At 42.5% G+C, this 21,968-nt stretch overlaps 1 protein-coding gene across 8 annotated transcripts in view; it reads right to left on the bottom strand.

Moving 5' to 3' along the window:
• The window catches only part of tjp1a (tight junction protein 1a), a 62,937-nt gene that overhangs the window by 24,681 nt on the left and 16,288 nt on the right, over positions 1–21,968 (bottom strand). For 4 of the 8 annotated variants that reach the window (XM_030045272.1, XM_030045287.1, XM_030045304.1 and 1 more), the window contains exons 2-11: positions 14,915–14,971; positions 13,147–13,271; positions 12,879–12,981; positions 12,330–12,657; positions 11,737–11,840; positions 10,881–11,049; positions 10,552–10,687; positions 5,158–5,297; positions 4,417–4,522; positions 2,599–2,749 (exon numbers count right to left, since the gene is read on the bottom strand). In XM_030045272.1, coding sequence (XP_029901132.1) covers positions 2,599–2,749; positions 4,417–4,522; positions 5,158–5,297; positions 10,552–10,687; positions 10,881–11,049; positions 11,737–11,840; positions 12,330–12,657; positions 12,879–12,981; positions 13,147–13,271; positions 14,915–14,971 — 1,419 coding nt within the window. Of the gene's footprint in view, positions 1–2,598; positions 2,750–4,416; positions 4,523–5,157; positions 5,298–8,399; positions 8,439–9,806; positions 9,819–10,551; positions 10,688–10,880; positions 11,050–11,736; positions 11,844–12,329; positions 12,658–12,878; positions 12,982–13,146; positions 13,272–14,914; positions 14,972–21,968 lie in introns of all 8 variants that reach the window. The other 4 variants (XM_030045264.1, XM_030045278.1, XM_030045296.1 and 1 more) reach the window with 3 other exon arrangements.

Below are 21,968 nucleotides of genomic sequence, written 5' to 3'. Positions count from 1 at the left end.
CCAAGGACTGTAGCTAATCTGGGTCTCCATGCCATTGCTTTTGTTTGAGCTCCACAAATGAATAACCACCCAGCTGCACTGCATTGATGTGCTGGGACACAGGGAAGGCAGCAGCAGTCTGGAAACCTCACCAAATCACAAACTACTATAAGCTTTGGGCAGATAAAAAAAATGGGCAGATGAAATATATATATATATATATATATATATATATATATATATATACACACTACTCACAAAAAGTTAGGGATATTCGGCTTTCGGGTGAAATTTCAGGATGAACCTAAAATGCATTCTAACCTTTACAGGTGAACTTAATGTGACCTTCTGTAAACTTTTGAATGCACATGTCCAACTGTTCAGTGTTTCAGTACTTTTTGCACAAGTTGCTGTTCTCTAACAAGGAGTTTAACAGCAAAATTCACATCAGGTGTTTGATGCTCCAGCTCATCGAGGTCGTATCACTAGGGAACGGCTGCTGGAGACTGAGGTACCTCAAATGGAGTGGCCTGCACTTTCTCAGACCTGAATCCCATAGAAAACCTATGGGATCAGCTGAGTCGCTGTGTAGAGGCTTGGAGCTCTGTACCCCAGAACCTCAATGTCCTGAGGGCCACCCTTCAAGAAGAGTGGGATGCCATGCCTCAGCAGACAATAACTCGACTTGTGAACAGCATGAGACGTCGTTGTCAAGCTGTAATTGATGCTCAAGGGCACATGACAAGTAATTGAGACACTGACATTTTTTGTTGTGGTATATCCACCACTGTTGTTGGCTTTTGTTTCAAGAAATTGTTTGAGATGAGGAAATCACCAGTGTATGCTTCTACTTAAATGCCCTACTTTCATGATATAATATCACTGTAGCGTGAACATTTTACATTTTCCATAAATTTCACCCAAAAGCCAAATATCCCCAACTTTTTGTGAGTAGTAGTTTTGTGAGTGTATATATGTATATGTATGTATTTATATATACACGTACATATACACTACTCACAAAAAGTTAGGGATATTTGGCTTTTGGGTGAAATTTATATATATATATACATATATATATATGTGTGTGTATATATATATATGTATATATACATACATACATACATATATATATATATATATACACACACACACACACACACACACACACACACACACACACATATATATATACATACACACTGTGTAGGAATACAGACATAGGTATATTAAAAATATTTTAAGAAAAGCGGGTGTGAGAGAATTTTACGATAGTTCTGTGATCAAAAGTTTCCCAATATTTAGACAGAAAGTAAGCTGTGATGTGAAATCTAATTTGATGTAAAACTGCTGGTTTGGTGAGTTGGTGAAGACTAATAATTGCACCAGCCATCATCTACTTGATTCCTCCAAAAACGAGAGGCAAGGAGAAATCTCTCTCATTTCTGCCTCAACAGGAGCAGTTCAGTCTACCCCCTCAACCCATAACCTCCCTTTCTCCCACTGCTGTCCCAAACACAATAACCAGTGTTTATTGACTCTGCTTGAGAGGCAGCAGGGGAACCAGAAACACATGTTCGGAATCACTGGACCTCAGAAAGACACCTTTATCCTTCCCAGAAACTACAGGGCTTGACGTCTTTATCTCCACTAGCACACCATGACCAACAGGAAACAACCTAAAGATGGAAAACAATGTCCTGGAAGTCTCGAGGTGTGTTTGTACAGTGGGGAGGACACAGGCACAAAGAAGTCCTCACATAACACTGTGACCCTGGCTGAGGAGTGGAGCACAAAACTTTGGACTTTGCACCTTGATTAAGGGAGTGGAAGGCTTCATTAATCGGATAAAGATGTTGCAAGAAATGTTAATGTCACATGGAAAACACTAGCTGTTGGTTAGTTATGCAGCCTGTCAACCCACTGAATGTCAAGCGATCCTTTTGCTCTGGTGGAAGACACCGACGTACAGCGCTGATTGCTGCAGGTGTAATCCTTGGTTGTTATATAAACATATCAGAATGGATCCAAGCCTGACATCAAGAGGTTTTCCATCATTCTATTAACAATGTTACTCCAGTGTCCAGTGAAACAGAAAAGCAACTGTGCGAGGCTAGAACACAAGAATGACCTCCATTGTGTGTCTTACATAGACACAAAAGGAGGTTTGACACTAGGCAGAGCCCGGGAATGACTCATAGACTGACAGATACATTGTACTCTATTCCCTGGATCTCTTTACAGCAATTAAACTATTGTGACCACACATGGCTAAGGGATCACACAGTTCCACAATACAATTTCCAAGTTTGCGTGGGGAGCTATGGCTTATCTGTTTTGACAATAACAACAGATGTTCTTCCCACTTTAATACGTGTGTTCTAAAAAATAAGGCTGTGGAGAGAAAGTTCAAGAAACAGAAAACCTGAATGACCTTTGACAGAAAACAAGCCAAAAGCTATAAACGTAATTAAACCCAGCAATGGTTGAGAAACTGCAGATATTCAAGAGCAAAGCACTGAAATTACAAGGTGTTCAAATTAAAAGGATAACTGTAGTCTCCTTAAATCTAAATATCTGCAGTGGCTTTAGCAGAAAAAGACATTTAGTGATGGGTACCCTGAGAATCTGGTCTCCTTCCTCTAGTCCCTCCTTGGCTGCAGGGCTGTCCTCCAAAACTCCTGCCACAAAAATGCCCACATCGTTTCCTCCTGCCAGCCGGAGGCCGACGCTCTCTCCCTTCTTAAACTTCACCAGCTTCATACTCGGCCTGCGGGGGAACACAGGGTGACAGACTGAGTACAGACAAAAGGGCACCCAATCAAAGATTTATGAAAAACAAAAACTTTGTAAGGGAAAAAGAGAGCCTGGCATTTCAACAAGATGGCAGCATTTAAGATTTAATTTGCATATATGAAAATGGCACAACATAAAAAAACATGATAACTGTGCTTGCAAGATAAGGGCTTTTACCTCAAAGAAATAAAGTTAAAAAAAAGTAGTAGTGTCAGCATAACTCTGATATCTATAACAATCTGCATGTTCTCTGCACTTTCTATCAACATATATATATATATATACACACACACACACACACACACACACATTATTCTCATTTAAAATTACTGAATGCTGATTTATCACTACACATACTGCACATAGTTAATTTTATTGGTATTAGAGTTCTCATATTCTGCCCGTCGGGCCTAAAATTTACGTGAATTGGGCGGGTCGGGTCGGGCTTCGGGTTCTGTGGGGGATTTTTTTTTTTTTTTTTTTTAAATAAAAAAATAGAATTATGTGTTCTGTTATTGATTATGACATTTCATTTTTATGTGACTGGTGGAGAGAGTGAGAGACTGGATTGGATTTGGAGGCTAAACTTTCAGTGACAGACAGACAACCAGCTGTGCGAGCGCAGCGCAAACAAGTGAGAGAGAGTTGCAGCAGTATCTCCCTGTGCTGGCAGACTCGGCAGCAGGGACGGTTTCTGCTATGGGCAGTGCAACTGCCCAAGGCGCAATCTACTTGGGGGTGCACGAGAAAAAAAAAAAAAAAAAAAAAAAATCGCCAGTTTTCTAGACTAGCTACCGTATTGACCCGCACATGCCGCGGCACCATCAGTCGGCATCAGGCGGGCCGGCCGCGGCACCGTCCCATACCGCGCCCACCCATCAGGTCTGCCAGATCTGACAGGTGAGCTGCCTGATGCTGGCCGGTGCCGCGGCCGGCCCGCCTGATGCCGACTGATGGTGCCGCCTGATGCTGACTGATGGTGCCCCGGTGCTGCGGCCGACCAGCTCTGCTAAATAATGGCGAATTTGGCGATTTCTTTATCGGGCTGTCGGGCCTAAAGTTCGGCTAATTAGTCGGGTCAGGTCGGGCCTCGGGCTGGCCCAGTAGGGCCTGGGTCGGGTCGGGTCTTAATTTTCAGGCCCGATGAGAACTCTAATTGGTATATTCTCATATAGTACATGTTTGTTGTCCTTGTTTAGGCAAATTTCACTGCTATTATTTTGCAGACCTTTGAAATGTTGTAATGCACTACTTATTACGGTCTACAGCTGAAATGGTTGAGTTTTCCATTTGTGATATACTAGTTTATATTTTATTGTTTTTTGCTGCATCCTATCTCTATTTGCTGCTGCTAAATCACAGTCTCCTCACCAGGATCATTGCTGTTTCATCTTATCCCTGTGTACACAAATACATGGACCAACACATCTCTTTACTGTCACTTTTTAAAGTGCAGTGTCATAATTCAGTTAATGCACTTTACCAACAATAACATGAGAACTAGCTGCTGCAGGGCGCTGTCAATGACAGGGTTAGAGGGTTGATTCTCGCTGGAGCCACATCACACGTGTAAATCTTGGTACTGTAATGGACTCTGCATAGTAGCGTCCAACAAGTGGTGTATGAAGTTGAGTCAGTTACCTGAGGATGCCGTCATCATGAGCAGCGCTGGGCACAGGGGCATCAGAGGGGCTGACTGGGAGGTCCACGTCAGGCTGGCCAGGCTGGGCATAAACTGGCTTTGGTTCTGCCACCAATACAAACACAATGCAGTCACACACTCATAGTGCACACAAGGAAGCAAGCACAGATCTTCTACAGCACCACATCACTTTTGTGATTTTGCGAGTTACATAAATCAGCTCAAAACCTACCGTGAAAGTGAAAATATTAGCTATAATCAATGTAGCAGTTAAATAAAAGAAGAAGAATATGAAAACACTTTTTCCCCCTGAGATGTTGACATAAGTGACCAAAAACACAGCCGTCGGGGCAGTTCTCACTGAGGGTCGTGAGATGAAAATAACATTTTTGCAGTTCAATTTTCGCAGTATTAGAATTTTACTTCAATTTCTGAATAATCAATAAACAATACACTACAGCCATGATTTGTAGAAAACTCTGCTTTTAGGTGCTGTAAACCGTGACAATGGTTGACATAGCATATAGTGACAGAGCGGTGGAAACAAACAGAACAAGTACACTGTGAATTAAACCACACTGAGCCTTAGCCTGTATCTCGTTGCTATGAGAGCTTTACTGTCCCCAAGGTGACTGAGATGGAGACAGTATCAAGGGTGGTGAACACAGAGACAAGGGGAAAAGAGCACACTGATCCCTAGGGGTGAGGACTGATGTGCTGAAGTGCAGCGGGCTGCGTACCAGGCAGTGGGGGTAACTGCTTGTCATCTCTGGAGCTGGCCTGGTCACTGGCCTGTGACAGCACGCCATCATCAGAGCCTCTGACTGGTGTGGACATGGCCCCTGGCTTGGACAGGCGATCCTCATCCCGACTTCTATGGCTGCAACAAATAAATATCACACATGACAATTCATTACAAGGTAAAGAGGGTACATGTTTTTTTTTCTGGCCTCTCAAACAGGGCTAGGTGATATGGACAAAAATCAAATATGACATCGCTGACCAAATACATCAATATTAATACTGTGGTGACATCGTAGGAATGACTACTGGTGCTCTCATAAGATATTTACACGTAAGAAATTTCTGACAGTCATTACTACATATTTTTTGAGACATAAAAATATCCAGTATCTTCCCACCAATAAATCAATGAGCATTTCTGCAAGAGCTGTGATACAAATGCAGGAGTGAAACAGTGAAACATGACAATATATCCCTACGCAATATCCATACACAATATGGATACAATATCGATACATCACCCAGCCCTACTCTGCACAACGCACCTGGAGGGGTTTTCAACTATTGCTATGAGACATATATCTGTGAAAGCACCAAAGTTTAATACTGTTATGATACCAAAACAAAGCATTCCAGAAAAAAGCCTTAACCACAGTAGAGATGATGTCACTGTGTATAAGCGTAAGTTAGTAATGTGTGTTGTAAGTGTCTGTCGCTGCCATTACAATAGATATCTTCAACTGAAATCATCAGGAAGACACAGATGCTAGGAAGAAACCAACAGGAAATAGTATGGACCCTGGAATGCATGATAAGGGCACAGGGGCAGAAAATTGGATGAGAAAACAATAAGCAGTTAAGAGGAGGATGTGTGACTCTGTCAAAAAGGACCATGCACACTGCCTACCACTTCAGAACTCACTGGCCTTTTCACCTCTATTGTACTGACTGTTTTAAGTTGTACAGCCTACATAATATATACAGTGAATCAGTGGCAAACCACACTCACCACAAACTGATATCAAGTTCTATTGGAGCAGACAGGGTTTATAAATATTTTCATTATCAAATAACATTCTCCTTTAACACTGATACAACTTTACTTCACTGGCTTAACCAAAGAGCAACACATCCAAGAAAAGCACACAGACCAAGAAGCTTTCTGGATATGAAAATGTGTGTGTGTGCATGTGCGTGTGTGCGTCTGTGTGTGTGTGTGTGAGAGAGAGAGAGTTCGGGGGGGTGGGGGGCTGAAAATGAGACCAAGCCTCTCAACATAAACTCTTCTTTAGGATACTTTTCAGTCCAAGTTCCTGTTTAACATGGATAAAATAAGCAGCAAATAGATGGTGTGTGTGTATGAGTGTGTGTGTAACGGTCAAGCAAAAGCTCTGCTGCTTAAAACAATGGTTGAATTCCAGTGTGGTCACATGACTGCCTGCTGGCACAGTACTTGAGCTGTATTCAGAGGCTTTTGTAAAAGAATGTGAAGGTGCAGTCTGTGCCACCATCTTGCTCTCAGCCCAGACGAGGCAACTTCTCACACACCCGCTCTCGTACTGCTGTGCATGAAAAGATACAGTGTGGTCCCCAGCAGCACCCAAATTCACAAAGTAAAACACACATGCTTACCCAGAAAAAAGGATAGCATGCGTGGCCCAAAATGACAGCCTGACACTTGAGGTTAAACTTGTTAATTGTGCAGCTGCTGACCTTGTTTATACTGCGCCAAAGGGTGGCCTTTTCTAAAAGCTCCTCAATTTATCCCACAACTCTCACTATAATTCACTGGTTCACACAAAGTAGATCTGTGCAATTTGGTACAACATCAGCGGGGTAAGCAGCAGAGTGGCCTGTTTGAGAGTTTGTTGTGGAGGGAGGGATAATGAGAGCTGCAACCTGAGCATGAATAACAACAGAATTCTAATAAGAGAGAGCGAAAGAGAGAAAACAAGACAGAGAGGTAACATGGAAGAGAGAAGCACAGAGGGGGGAGAGAGAGGGAGGGGGGGAGAGAGAGAGAGAGAGAGAGAGAGAGAGAGAGAGAGAGAAAGAGAAGGGGGGTTGTGTGTTGTGGCCTAAATCTGTTGTGGCTTGCTCAGGACAGAATCGTGAAAAAAAAAAGGCTACACACTGACAAACACCATTTGACACACCCCTTTGTTCAATCTCCTCACTGCTTTTTAAGAGATTCTTACAGTGTGCATATGTGCGAGAGAATGAGACCAAGAGAGAGAGAGAAAGAGACAAAGTTAGAATCAGAAAGCAAGAAAGCAAGAGAGATGTGACTGCAAAGGAACACAAAACCAGTGCAAAAGATAGTTCTACCTCAACAGCTCCCATGTACAGAAATTGAAAAAAAAACAAGCTGCAGTAATTTTATCACATTATCAGAATCCTATTCACTCTCCAATATCGCAAACCATTAACCACTGAACTGAAATTGACTAGATGCTGGAAAAAACAAAAACAATGTAAAAGGAAAAGAATACAGTAGCAAAATTCCGATCTCTCTACACTACAAAGATAAAGGAATTCTTCAAATAGAAAAAAAGACACAAAATGAACTACTCACACAAATGTCTCTGTTAGTTGGACCATGACGCTTAGTAAGAGGATTTTGAGTTTAATTCCCTGAAAGACAACATAGAGAGCCTTTTGCCTGTGCAGTGAGTGTGCACACTGGGAGACACTTTGGATGAAGGGCGTTTTTGATGACCTGGTGCATTCAAAAACATGGCACAGTGTCGTGTCCTGGGGACGGGGAAAAGAATGCCACTAAGCCCTACAGCCAATCAGGTTATGTGAACCATCTGGCTTGGAGCAAAGCTCTGTGGGAAGTATGTCAAATTCCTTTTTCCTTCCTAAATTGGAAGATAGTAAATGCATTCTCTTACATCAGAGTATAGGGCCGGGCAGGCTACGGCTATCCTCAGTTACTGCTAAGCTCAGAACCACATAAATCCTTGCTATTGCTACTTTCCTGACAACTTGTGCTTACCAAACTTAAGTGTGTTATACTACAAAACCACTAAACACTTGTAATTCCTACATCCAGACAGCTATATGCATGAAAAGAATGCAGTGCTTCAACACCAGAATCAATGTTTTGGTCCATGGAGATAAAAGAGGGATGGGCCAGTCAAGTAGACATGAGAAGAGCAACTAAAACTCTGCACTGGTAAATGTTCAAAGCACGTACATACTGCCAGTTTATCAGAGGAATGCAATCACTTACATTGGGAGTAATCTGTGCAAGAGTGAACCTGCCTTCTTCCTGCATTGAGACAAGTATGGTTACTCCACAGTTTGGGACTTCATACTGTTAGTCTGATGAATGGCAGTACTGCAGGTTAATCTAGTGGCATCGTGACAGACAAGCACCTAGGAAGCCAGACAACTAAAACAGCAACAGGGCACTAAGCTAACATTCATGAGCTACAGGGGTTGATGGGAATATGGGCTCTATGCACAATTTCTAGGAAGCAGCACCATCTCATTAGGACTACTGCTATTGTTCTTCTAAACGTGGGTTACATACCTGGTAAAAAAGAAAAAAAAAGTCAAAAAAGTATTTAAGGCCGATGGGACAAAAAAACATCTTGCAAAGAACTTGTCAACAAAGCCATTTATTACCGCCTAACAGAGTGCACTGAAGTCATACTTTTGCCCAGCTCAGCCAACAATGCTCAGCCATCACTGCTTTGAGAAGCACTTTGTAAACCCTGTTTTTCAAAAGTGCTATATAAATAAAGTTTATCATTATTGGTACTTGCATGTCTTTACATAGAGTTGATCACCTGGCATGTATGATTATTTTGGAGCACGTTAAAGCACTTTGTCATATTAATGAGCAAGTGATGTAAGTAGGAACTGTAGACTGCAAGGCAAATGCATATAAGGAAGCACTGGCTGAAGTGCATAAAGATGTCATGACGCCAGGGGCAAAGGTACCGCTTCAATGCACTGTGTAGACAGAGGTAAGAAATGGCTGTGTTGACAAGAATTTTGCGAGATGGTTTTTGCCCCATGGGCCTTCCATAAAAAAAGCTCTGTTACAGTGAGACATTTTGCTAATTAGGGGGAGAGATGATTGTGAATGGCAGGGTCAGCACTATCAGCTCCAACTTTGACAGTGGCATCCATAACAGGGGCTTGAAGACACCAAGCCCCATAGGTGGATCTGTGTCATTAGTCACTATTCCCATCCCCACGCCTACCCCACAGTATCTGACCCAACTTGTTGCTGCAATCAGAGACCAACAGCCTTTCCTAGATCTCTGCCTATAGCCAACACAACCAATGACATCATTAGTATCGGCCTGTCCCCAAAACTGATGAGACTGTCTTACTCCCCAATCCTGTTCTATAAGCTGGCTTCAAGCCACCAAGAGCAGTCCAGTCATTCACTCGTCATCCAGCCCCATCCAATCAGCTTAGCTTCGCAGCCCTGCCCAGCAAGCACCGGCTCCGCCCACTCTCAGAGAACCTGCAATGCCGGAAGCTGTCAGGACACTTCATTTTGCTACACGGCTACCTCTAGTTCCTCTGGTGCCACATACCTGGTCGTCAGAGACAGGAAGCTATGCAGCCTCTAAAGCACTAAAGACTCTAACTGTCTTGCAGCTGTAGGTAGCTAACTTACTGTAGTCTCCAACTGGCAAAACGTAAAGAAAAAAGCATGACAAAATACCAGGAGGGGGAGAAAGAGAGAAACATGGATATTAACATGAAATAAAAGAATGACACATTATGTCTAGAGTATTTACAGTTAAGATAAACTGTGATATAGCTCTCAAAAGGACACTGCTTACAATCGTATAAAATACCATGCTTCTTTCCAGCACTCATAATTTCCACTGGGCAGCTCTTTATATTCAAGCGGCGCTAAACTGCTGGTCGTGACTCCTGTTGCTATGCGACTGCAGAAAACTCGTTTGAAGCATGGCGTTCTTTTCCTTAAACATTAAATATTTTAACAACTAGCGCTGTGTGCTCTGAGCGGTTAAGAGTGGACACACAGCCTTACAAACATGCAGCTATTTCTCTATATTACTGAATAGAAAACAGGAAAAGAAACTAGTATCCCTGCTAAACTAGACCTTTGTCGTCCTAGAGATCGATCAATGCCCCCCACCTCCTTTCCCAGAGCGAGGCAACAGTGGCACTCAGTGACGGTTCCAGAGGGAGCATGATTGTTTATGCATGCTGTGTCTTTATCTATTGATTTATGCATTAAGGAGGCAAGGCACTTGCTCAGCACATGTGGGTTTGAAGAAGATGTATGAAGCTGGAGTAGTGGGAGGAAGGACATATGGCTGTGGCATAAGTGACAGCTGTGTGCCATCACCAGATTTGTGGGGTGATGTGTGCATGTGTGTTTCAATTACCTGCCATTACTGATCTGGCGTGGCGAGTGACGGAGATGGTCCGACTGCTCGGGCCTGTCAGGCGAACGTGATCGACTGCCTCGCCCATGGGATCGATTGGAATGATCTGATGTCAGCGAATGTATTTCTGAAATGTCTGTGGAATTGAAGATGATTAAGTCATTGACACTGATCAAACACAAACATTGCAACGGTGCCTTAGTAAAAAACAATGTTTATTATGATCAAAATAATCCCTCCTCCCTAATAAACCGTCTTTTACAAAACAGTTCAGGTAGACAAACACCTGCCCCGTCCGACACGGCAACGCTGTAAGTCTGCTGTCTCACCATCTCTGTCTGAGTTGTTGGCGGAGGGGATGCTGTCATCCAGGTCAGGAATGTTCAGCAGTGTCGCTCGCTCATCTCTCTGCACCACCATCTTCAACTTGCCCTTTGACCTCTCAATCAGTTTCTTAGCATCTATCAGCGATAGGTTCTCTGTAACTGTGCCATTGATCTGGAAAAGCGGAACAGACACATGCAATCTTCACTGCACATTTTCTGTTCAAAGCCTACGGCGTGTGCTTTGGAGGATCACAGCAGGGCAAAGAGGAACTGTGAATGGCCTAGTTCTCCCTCACATTGATGGTAATGATGTCTTGAATAAAGAAAAGTAGCAGCAGCTATAAAGAACTTTAAAAATGTATAATATAATTGGGTGGCATGCTTTTAGTGCAGTCACAAAGAGCTTAGATGTATCATATATATTGTATAAAGTAAAGGCACCTATCCTTATTCAAATATTTATTTTAGCTGGTCTAGGTCATGGTTTTGCCTCACTTAAGAAAAGCTGATACACTGAAATCCGTTGTGAGTGTATTTCCTTAAAGTGAAGGGGTGTTTTTCCCCATCAGTGACTGAGTGGCAGGAACAAAGGAATAATGGAATGTAAGGTATTCCTGCTGGTGGGCCGGCATATTAATGAACTGTGACCTCACTCTGCAAGACGCTTTCAGTAGCACACATACTGCCACAGCAAACTGATTCTGAAGTCAATAAAAAGTAATCATACCTCTCCCTTCCACCCACAAAAGTGTTTTCTCCTCAGCTGTTTATCTCACCAATTACTTCCACATTCATTTTCTTCCACCATCCATTTTACTAACCCCTTTATTACCCACAGACAACACCCCTCTTCCCTCACCTTGAGTACAACGTCTCCCTCCTGGATGTTTCCATCCCTGGCGGCAAGGCTCTCAGGGGAGATGTCCTTCACAAAGATGTGGCTAGCCAACCGCAGCCCGTACTCTGCTTTCACAAATGATGAAAACCGCAAAGCGATGTTAACACGAGACATCAATTTACTGACCACTTGGTTCACAACAAATCAGACAAGTGCTCGTCTCATCTTAGGTGCATTTAGGCTTGCAATGACATGAGAGTTTTGCTGTTGCCACCATACTGACTGCGAAGACTCTCCTCCACCCAGTACATCACTCGCACTACTTCAGTCTGAAGATAACCTCCCGATCCCGAAGTACTTAATCTTCATCCAAAATCAGGCGTTCAAGTACTAAGTTCAAGTTAAGTTTTTGAATTTGGGAGTTGATATGGCAGCATCAACTGTGATGTCACTGGAAGTCATGGATGTTTATTGAAATTTGAATTTCAAACTACATGAATATTATTTATTATGAAATGTTTTGGATATTTTCTATTACAACGGCGATAAGACTAAGAAGAATAGTAAAAATGAGCTCAAACAGTAAAAAGATCCTCTAACACTGTGGTGCTCACCTTCATTCTTGCGGGATTTGACAAGGGTGACTTTAGCAGGCCTGGGTGGGGCAGAGGAGGCTTGTGAGCGGCGATCGGAGCGCGGTGAGATGCTTCTCTCCCGCGAGGCACTGTGATCCCGCCTGCCGCTGTTGCTGCGCTCACGCTCATGACGCCTTCCGGTGCCTGTGCCTCCACTCGCTCCGCCATAGGCACTTGGGCCACTGCGGCCGCTGTGCTGTTCATAGCCATCGTCTTCATCACTGTCCTCTTCCTCGTGCTCTGACATAGTCTCCCTGTCCCCTGGCCGGGAGACAGGGATCTGCACTTTCCTTTTCCTGCGAATAGTCTGGGAACAGAGACAGGGGACTGTTAAAGTGGCAAAAATTCATTTTGCACTACCGGAATACACAAATCACCGATAACAATGTGTGAAGCGCTTGGCTCAAAACAGAATACTGAGCAAAGACACCATCCTGAAGCAACTGAAACTGAGATCATGCTTAGTAATAGTAGGTTTCACTGTGAATCCCCTTTATAGAAATTCAAGCTTGCGCATATAAAACTTACTATCTTTGCATTTTTGCCACTCTTGCGGAGCTGCTGTACAGCATATGCATGCTCTACATTGTCCATAGAGACAGCATTGACCATCACCACACGGTCATTTTCTCTGAAACAAAAAGACATATTGAAGATTAACATTTATGCAGATTAACACTTATGTAAACTCAAAACAAACGGGGAGTGGGGGCATTTTTCAGAAGGACCTACTTTGACTATTAGTTGAATAACACAACTACAAAGAAAGTTGATATAGACATGGTCAGAGACTTACTGTAGCAGGCCCTCTGCAGGTCCTCCTTTCAACACATCAGAGATCACTATGGATGTCTCTCCACTCTGGAAATGTGGGTTGTCCCGCCCACCTGAGATGGCAATGCCAAAGCCAAACCCTGGGGCCTACACACACACAACGCAATGTTAAAACGTGACTCAGCTGGGAGACACAGTAATATACTATGACTTGTCTTTCACTCAAATACTGCTGTAAACAAAAAATAGCATCCTTCCTGATGGCTCATCATTTGTAAAACTGTTTTGCTATTTTCACAGTACATTATTAATATGTACATTATTAATATGATGTGTTTGATGCCATGAAATAAGGCACTGAAAGAGGACATCATCATCAATTCAAATAACCAAGTAGGGCTCGGTAATATAGACAAAATCAAATTCCCCAAAACTTTGACTGAACACCTTGTTATCAAAACTGTGACAATACTGAAGGGATGGCTACTGGTGTTTTCATGAGATATTTACACACAAGAGATTTTTAATAAACAATGATTAGTAATATAGGTATTCAGACCCCTCAGGTAGATATAAATAATACAACTACTTCAATAAATAACCAAACATCTAAAAATGTCTGCTAACTTAAAAAAAAAAAAATCACATCTCTTAAATGCAATGCATCCCTTAAAACTAGGAAGGGTCTATACTTAGGCCATATATCACAATATTCTAATATCCAAAAAATCCCAAATGATATCTAGTCTCAAATCACAATCAATATAGTATACATGTATCGCGCAGTGCTATAACAAAGTGAGGTATTTGTAGATATTTGTCTTATTCTGATTGCTGCTAGTCCCTCCACACAGCTGAGAGGTTTCCATGGTAGCGTAGAGGCTGTTATGTTTTGTGCAGACAGCAGGGGAGCCTGCCATGTGATGCAAGTGGCTAATCTTACAACCACAACAACACAGCCGAGCAGCGAGAACCGCAGCCCACACTGGGCCGCTACTTCAGCCTCAATAAAGCCGCTACTAATTAGATTACAGCAAGCAGGCCAGTCTAGACAGGTACTCTGCACAGTCCCACAGCACATCGACGTCAATCCACCACAGTTTACTCTCACCTAATGGCTGAAGAATAATGAGTAAGTCAATGTCTCGACAAACAAGTTGATATCTGCATTGGTTTCAGCTGTCTTCAGGGGAATGTGTGTGCAAATGACTTGCAAACTTGATGATTAGAAGGGGCAATCAGAGAATCACACCTTCCTCAATCCATAAATTGCAACTGTATGTGGTTATACAGGGAAAAATGCATGAGGACAAATCTATCCTTCTCCTCTTTCCCGAGAGCTGTGTAAAGCAAAACCATGGACTGCCAACAGGAAGGAAGTGGAAAAAAGTAGAAAGGAAGTAGACGCTGATTTTTGGTCTTCCTCAACCTAGTTTCCTGCCATCTGGGTTCCATGACTATTGTTCCAGTAACACACATCCTGCTGCTGCAGCTGGCCCTCCCAACAGAGAGGGAGAGAGAGAGAGAGAGAGAGAGAGAGAGAAAGGGAGAGTGCAAGATAGAGAGAGAGAGACTGAGACAGAGACTGAAAGAGAGAGAGACAGACAGACACAGAGGGGGAGAGAGAGCAACAGAGAGACAGAGATCGAGAGAGAAAGAGAGAGAGGGCACACAGGATATATTGTAGGATTAGGATGTGAGAGAGACAGACAGACAGACAGATAGGAAAGAAGGGAACAGACAAAAGAAAGACGCGGGAAATTGAATTGAAGAAAAATGTAAACACTCACCCTGTGAAGGGTCACTGTATGCTGTTCCCATATGACGGTTTCCTCCATCGCGGCACTCTGCAACGCAAGACCACAGGAGGCCAGGGGTCAGTGTCATAAGGCAAATTTTACAAGGTGACGGATTCATGAGGATATGTCCTATATGCATCAGGTTATGCGAGATGTTATGTTTTGCAGTTATTTTACATCAGCAATATCTTTGACCAAATACCTCAATATGAGTATTGTACAAAATTGCAGGGATGACAAATGGTGCTTTCCTAAAATATTTCCACAAAAGAGATAGCTGCAGCTGGTAGAGGCAAATAACAGAACGGCTACTAATGAGTTCAGAATTTGTTTCCCTTTGCTGTAATGTAGCCATCCAAATCCCAGATGATGTCTAGTCTCATATGTTAGATATACTATCAATATATTACCCATCTCAGCCTAGTAACATGCAAAGTAAAGTAGGTGTCTCGTTATCCAGACGTTTCAGGTTTGCCATCATGGTATAGCCTACACGCTGTTTCTCTTTCTATGAAGTAGACTTAAAAACTGCTCATATGCACAACTGTCCTGGTGTGCTCTACATGTGAAAACATTATGAATGCCAGTTGCACATGAGTAAACAGCCAGCAGAGATAACCGGTGGTTTCCAAGTGCGAGTGAACATTCCTGTGAAAAGCTGGGTCATCTGAGAGGGCTGGATAGTACAGTAGACATATACCTGCTTCTCTGAGCTGCCACATTGGATTAAGCTAATGCTAGGCAGGTTTCTTCTGCCTTCTCTGCCCCATATTCAGTTATGTCTATTTTCGCTCAGGTTTCTCTTTGCACAAGCTGCGTCTTTTTAGTGCAGTTACCACTTCTTTATATCAATGCATCAACCTATAGCTTTCATTCACCAGTGCTGCCTCCTCCACACGTGTTATGGGAATGCCCAGGGAACTCCCGATGTATGACTACACCACAATAATATTCTTATTATTAGTGCTTTGTCATTTATTCCAATTCCTTATTCTATTTTCCTTTCAATTTTTGAGCTATAAAAACTTGGTAACTGTGTTTTTACCGTTTTTCAGGAATTTTTGGTTTCATACTGTTGTATGAAATTGTATGGAAATACAAGAAACAGCAGTGTGCAGCAGGGTAGGAAGACTGTCCCACTGTCTCTTTTTGAGCACAACACTAAAATCCAGACAAGCTCCAGGGTTGCTGCTCTGTAGCTGACCCAGTGCTGTGACCTTTCTGCAGAAAGGTTGAGCAAATAATTAATAGATAGATAGATAGACAGACAGATAGACAGATAGACAGACAGACAGACAGACAGATAGATAGATAGATAGATAGATAGACAGACAGATAGATATCTGTGTCAACATACAGAATTATAAGGAAAGGTATCATTATATGATACAGAAGTATTTCCCCCCTTTCCCCTTAACCAGCCAAACTTGGTCCCTAGTGTTAAAATTACAACCCTCATATTCATCCCCCCAGCTGATGAAGCATCACTGCTGTCCCGTCTGCATGCCTTCAGGGAGTGACAGCACAGCTGTCCCCTGCAGAGTGCTGAGCACAGCCCAATGTGGGAGGGGAAGGAAAAGACATAAACACTAAACACAGTGAAGTGCTCATCCACAAAACCTTCTATAACCAGCTTTTTAAAATAACACACTGTGTCATCAGTTCACCCCATCATCATCTTCATTATAACCTCCCTCTCTCACCCCTTAATCATAACCCTTAACCTCCAAACCAGCTCACCTGTCATCTTAAGCATCACCATGATCATTATTGTCATTATCTTCCCTTTTCTTAAATATACAGCTCTTATTGTAGTTTTAGTGACCATCTATGGTGAGCAGACACACCGACAGACAGACATACGAGTGTCTGCTGTTTGTCAACGTGCCCAGACACACAGAGCAGGACTGTTGGGAATGGAGAGCTGACTGCCCACAAGGATCCTGTGTTTCCTAGAGCCTTACATTTATCCAAAAAAGGATGACAAGCCAATGTACTTAGATGCTTTTCCAAAAGCCAACAATACCTTGTAATTTGGTGAATTTGAACTGACATTCAACACAAGATATCAATAGAATATCTCATAATACCAGCGTTTTGATGGTTGATACTAGGCCCTATGATTTTTGTGATGCAGAAAACACTAGACAGAATCATGGGATTTGATCATGAAACAGAAACAACTATAAACCACAGAATAATGTGGAATTTGCCAAAAATGTGGATGCAAATTATTCAGGGTTTTCCGTAACATTATAAACATTTTTTTCACAACACCTAAGTTCAATTAACAGACAAAAAGCTATGCTGCATCTCTACTGTGTTTTGGTGTCATTTACATGCATGCGATTACAACTTCTGTCCTCTGACTGCTGTCTGTGTTTCACTGAGTGCAGCACAGCCCGTCATCCACACACACACACACACACACACACACACACACACACACACACACACACACACACACACACACACACACACACACACACACACACACACACACACACACACACACGAAAGAAAAGTTCATCACTTCAACAATCACATCAGTAGTTTTAGAACTACCGATGTGCTTCTTTTGCTTAAAAAAAAAAAAGAACAGTGCAATGTTGCTTTACAAACTCATTGATATTCATTAAAGTTTCTTATTGAATTGCTAAAATTTTATTCATCCATCACATAATTTGACACTATCTGATGACAAAATGTACTTAAATTGTAAAAATTATACAGAATTTTTAGAGCATCGAATTCTCAATTCCAGTTCTCAGCACATAATTAAATACCATGGCAAAAACAGAAATCCAAAATGAGGACTGTTTAGACTGAACTGACTAAAAGAAGTGGAATAAGCACAAAGGCCAACAATGAGAGCGAATCAAATCACATGCTTATTCCAATTTTCATCTCAGCTGTCCTCACTTAAGTAAACCATAGGCAATTCTGATTACTGGAGCTTTAAAAACTTTGTATAAATTTATCTTTCAGTCATTTAAACATACAGGCAACATTAGAATAAGAACACTGAATTAACAAGACATTGGCCTGTAACCTTCAATTAGAAAACAAAGCACAACGACAAAGTACTCATTTCAAATGAGAAAAAATGTACAAAATGCCCTACTGTAACAACAAATACAGTGGTGTGATTCTTATATTTATTTTGATTTACAGTCCTGTAAGAATGACTGAACTTGGAAGTGTTTTTGGTATTTAAAGGTATAAGTCAAGGCTACATTACAGTGAGAACACAGAGTTACAAAGTGAGGTGTCAGTACTACTAATACAATACTAAACATACTAGTATTGTTAACTTTTTTGAATTTTGGCATTGACTTGGCACATGATAGCAGCAAGTTATACTGTGTGTGTGTGTGTGGTGCATTAGTATAGTCTGTGAAAGAGACAGTTGAGAAGCAGGGTGTGGACAGCAGAGGTGTTATTAATAAGTGACACTGCATAGCCTAAAATACTGGCACTCGGCCCCGTAGAGACAGGCCCACACTGCATTCAGGTCTCTAAATCTGAAGCTTTTGCTTCATCAAGACAGTTGTTTTCCCCTTCCATTCCTACGCGCCATATAACAATGAATCTGCTGGCCTGAACCTCAAGCTCTACAAAGCATACACAGTTAACCCTTTGACCCTGATTACCATGACAGCTCTGTGTGGATGTTATTTATGTCCATAATTGGCGCAGGGGGCTTGTGTGTCTCCCCCAGCCCACCCCACTCCCTACCCGCCTCGTCTGCCCCTTCGACTCCCACAGTCATGCCGCTTTTGTATGAGGGGACCTGACCCATTTAACTACTGCTATCCCCCACTGCCTCCTTCTCTCCCCCCAAACAGATACATTCCTCTGGAGCGTTTTGTCAGGATGAGGGTCATACATTCATCCGTTCATTCATTCAACAGTCCACACAGACAGAGAGGACTAAGCCATGAGAAACAACAGCATGTTGGGGGTCATGTGACCAGGCGGTAAGGCGGGCAGGTGGCCTTGTCCTTGAACTTTGGGGTTGTGTTAAGAGGCAGGGATGAGGAGGAGGGAGAGAGCAAGGCCATGGGTCACTTATATAGGCTACATATACCATGGGACAGGATACATAAAACTGTGGCCGATGACATGTTAAAGACCTTGACATGTTCCTTTTTTTCTCCTCTGCTCCGTCTCTGTCCATCTCATCCACAAACATGCACACACAATATCAACATTAACCATTATACTGAGCGCGGGGATCCTTTCTAAAGCAACCTGAGACCATGAGCAGGGCTTTTCAGTTAAAAACACACACTCTGCTGCACCAAATCCTGGCCCTCTGAAAACACATCCACGGAAGTCCAGCTGTGGGCCCAGATGTCGCTCGCGCACACGCACACGCACACACACACACACACACACACACACACACACACACACACACAGAGAGAGAGAGTCCATCCATTATCAGCTTCTCTTTGGCCTTGCATGGGAGGGTTTATGTGTGGGTTGTATGAGCCATAAGGGTGTAGGCCTGATTGCACCAGCAACAGCCATAGGTCAGGTGTATGAGTCATAAGAGAGATAGGAGACTGCAGACTAATGTTCTGGTTCAAATTAAAATTCTACATATTTAACATTATAGCATGCAATTGTGTTTGATTTTTTGGAAATGTGATGTATGTCATACTGTACATGTTGTTTGCAATTCTCATCAAATTTATTGTCTGATTTTTTTTTCACATTTCAGAAGAAAAGGGATAGTCTTGCATAGTTACACTGTTAATACAATATTTGGGCTAAAAGTGCTGAATTCAAATTGTTGGTTTGAATACTGGTTTACAGATTCTAATTAATTTGCCCTATTTACATAAAATAAAAACAAGCCCCAAATTGACACCCGTCCATCACAATGATTCAAGTTTTCAGAGGTGAAAAGGAAAAGGAAGAAAGGAGTGGGGGCATATTCTGCCAATAAGAGAAAGGAGAAAGCCCTTCTGTGATGTATGTCAGTGGGTGCTTTACCGTGTTTCAAGTGAATACCAGAAAGATTATAAGAGAGTGGCTTGGACCAAGGTAAGTTATGACTCCACACAGGTTGTTTTTGTCCATTTGAATCTCCTTTGAAGCTTTTTTTCCCATTGATGAACAAGTGCACAGAGGGCCTGGCTCAACAAAATAACATCCAGGCTGAAGAGTTTTTTAACTAGACATGAGGGAAGCATCTCAGGTAAATCAGTGACAGCTGAAGAAGTGTAGGCTAAGGAGAGCGTGCCTGGCTGTCTCTTCAACTGGTGAGAATGTTTACTCCGCTGGGACTAAAGCTCTGTCTCTCAGATGAGATTATGATAGTAATTAATCACTGCAATGTGGAGCAGCGATTAACGGGATGGCTGAGTGAGTGTGAGGTATGAGCAGGGTAGGGAACAGACAGCAAGAGAGCAAAGTCAGGTCTTAGCCTGCTGACTTTATTGAACCAGACATGAGAAAAAAAAAATCAGTAAGAGAACTACAGAGAGTGGGACATCTGCAAGATGTGGCGCTGGGCAAACAAACAGCTGGCCAGAACACTGGGCCATTACAATATAAAGCCTATAAGAGCAATATCACCCATATCACTTTATAGTGAGATTCCCTACAGCTATTAAATGAGTGATGCGAATGAGTAAACAACAGTGTTGTGCTCTCATCTTCCTGAAGTGGAAATCCATACAGAGGAATGTTTCAATCTTCTGTGCAGAACAGATCGTACCCACTGTAGCTCTTTGTCCAGTGACAACAGTTATCTAATATAGTATGTTACAGGATCAACACAGATGGTACAAAGACAAAGATCACAGATAATTTGGAGCCAAAACAAACATCTCCTTCAACATAAATGTCAATCTCATTTTCTTGAGAAAAAAAATCCTGCTGGGAACAAAAGAGGGAAAAAAGAGGGTTATCTATTAAGTCACACACTCGTGTAAAACAATGGTGCGCTTGATGTTGCGCGAACTGACGGCAGCCTAGTGTATTTATACATCAACATTAGTAAGACTTGAGCTCTGGCCAGCGAGGCCCAGGGCTGGGAGACAAAGGGCAGGCATCAAAACACACACATGCACATACGCACACTATCTCATACACACACATAAGCACGCACACACACACACACACACACACACACACACACACACACACACACACACACACACACACAGCCATGATCTAACACTACAGGGCCTCTTTGTTCAAGCCTCAGCCAGTCTGGCTCGGCCCAGCCCAGCCCAGCCCATCACAGCACAGTCCAGTGAAGATAACGGCTCACTCAGACCCTTCAAAGGCTGAGACCAATCCTGTTCTTCAGGGCATACTGACGGACTGACTGGCAACATGACGGACTAAATGGACAATAATAACCTGCTGTGGAAAGCTATGATAAAGAGGGTCATGTAAGGCATGCAAGTCTTCTGTGTGTCTTTCATGGTCTTTACTAGCAAAGCTGATTTATATTATACATCTGCAAGAGAGGTTTTTCATGTTTCAAACCCCCAGGTTGACTTTGATTGAGCCCGGACACACATATGTATTGTGCTTGATTTTTGAAGGTGTATTTTGGTCGGTGTAAAGTATGAAATTGTTTAGATGTCCAACTTGAATAGTGACATATTCAGCCCCCCAAGTACCCCGGAGTGTCCCCGACTTTGAAAACCACTGATCTGTCACATAGAAGCTCCAATTAATTCAAGCATCTGATAACTGAAAGCCCATCCATTTTGCAACAAGATGAAACTCAGCTGACAAGCAACACTAAACATTTGGAAGATATTTAGCTGTCAAACACCAGTCATACCCCGCACTTCTTCCCCAATCAAACCAGTTCTGGGAAATAAATACTTCACCCGCCTCAAAACAGACAAGATGTTGATCTTGGCTATCCAAGGCTAACTTCCATGTGCTTTGAAATTTCAACTAGAAGGACTAGAGAAATAAACTCGGAAACAATGTGCGGAGAACATTTTGAAATGAAAACAAAGTTACTGCACACTTTTGCACATGAAGGGGTTCTTATTTTCCTTTACCA

The sequence above is a fragment of the Myripristis murdjan genome, chromosome 3 (genome assembly GCF_902150065.1).
Source record: "Myripristis murdjan chromosome 3, fMyrMur1.1, whole genome shotgun sequence".
Lineage (NCBI taxonomy): Eukaryota > Metazoa > Chordata > Actinopteri > Holocentriformes > Holocentridae > Myripristis > Myripristis murdjan.
Note: the sequence above shows the minus strand (reverse complement) of the source record. Positions and strands in the feature narration are given on the sequence as shown.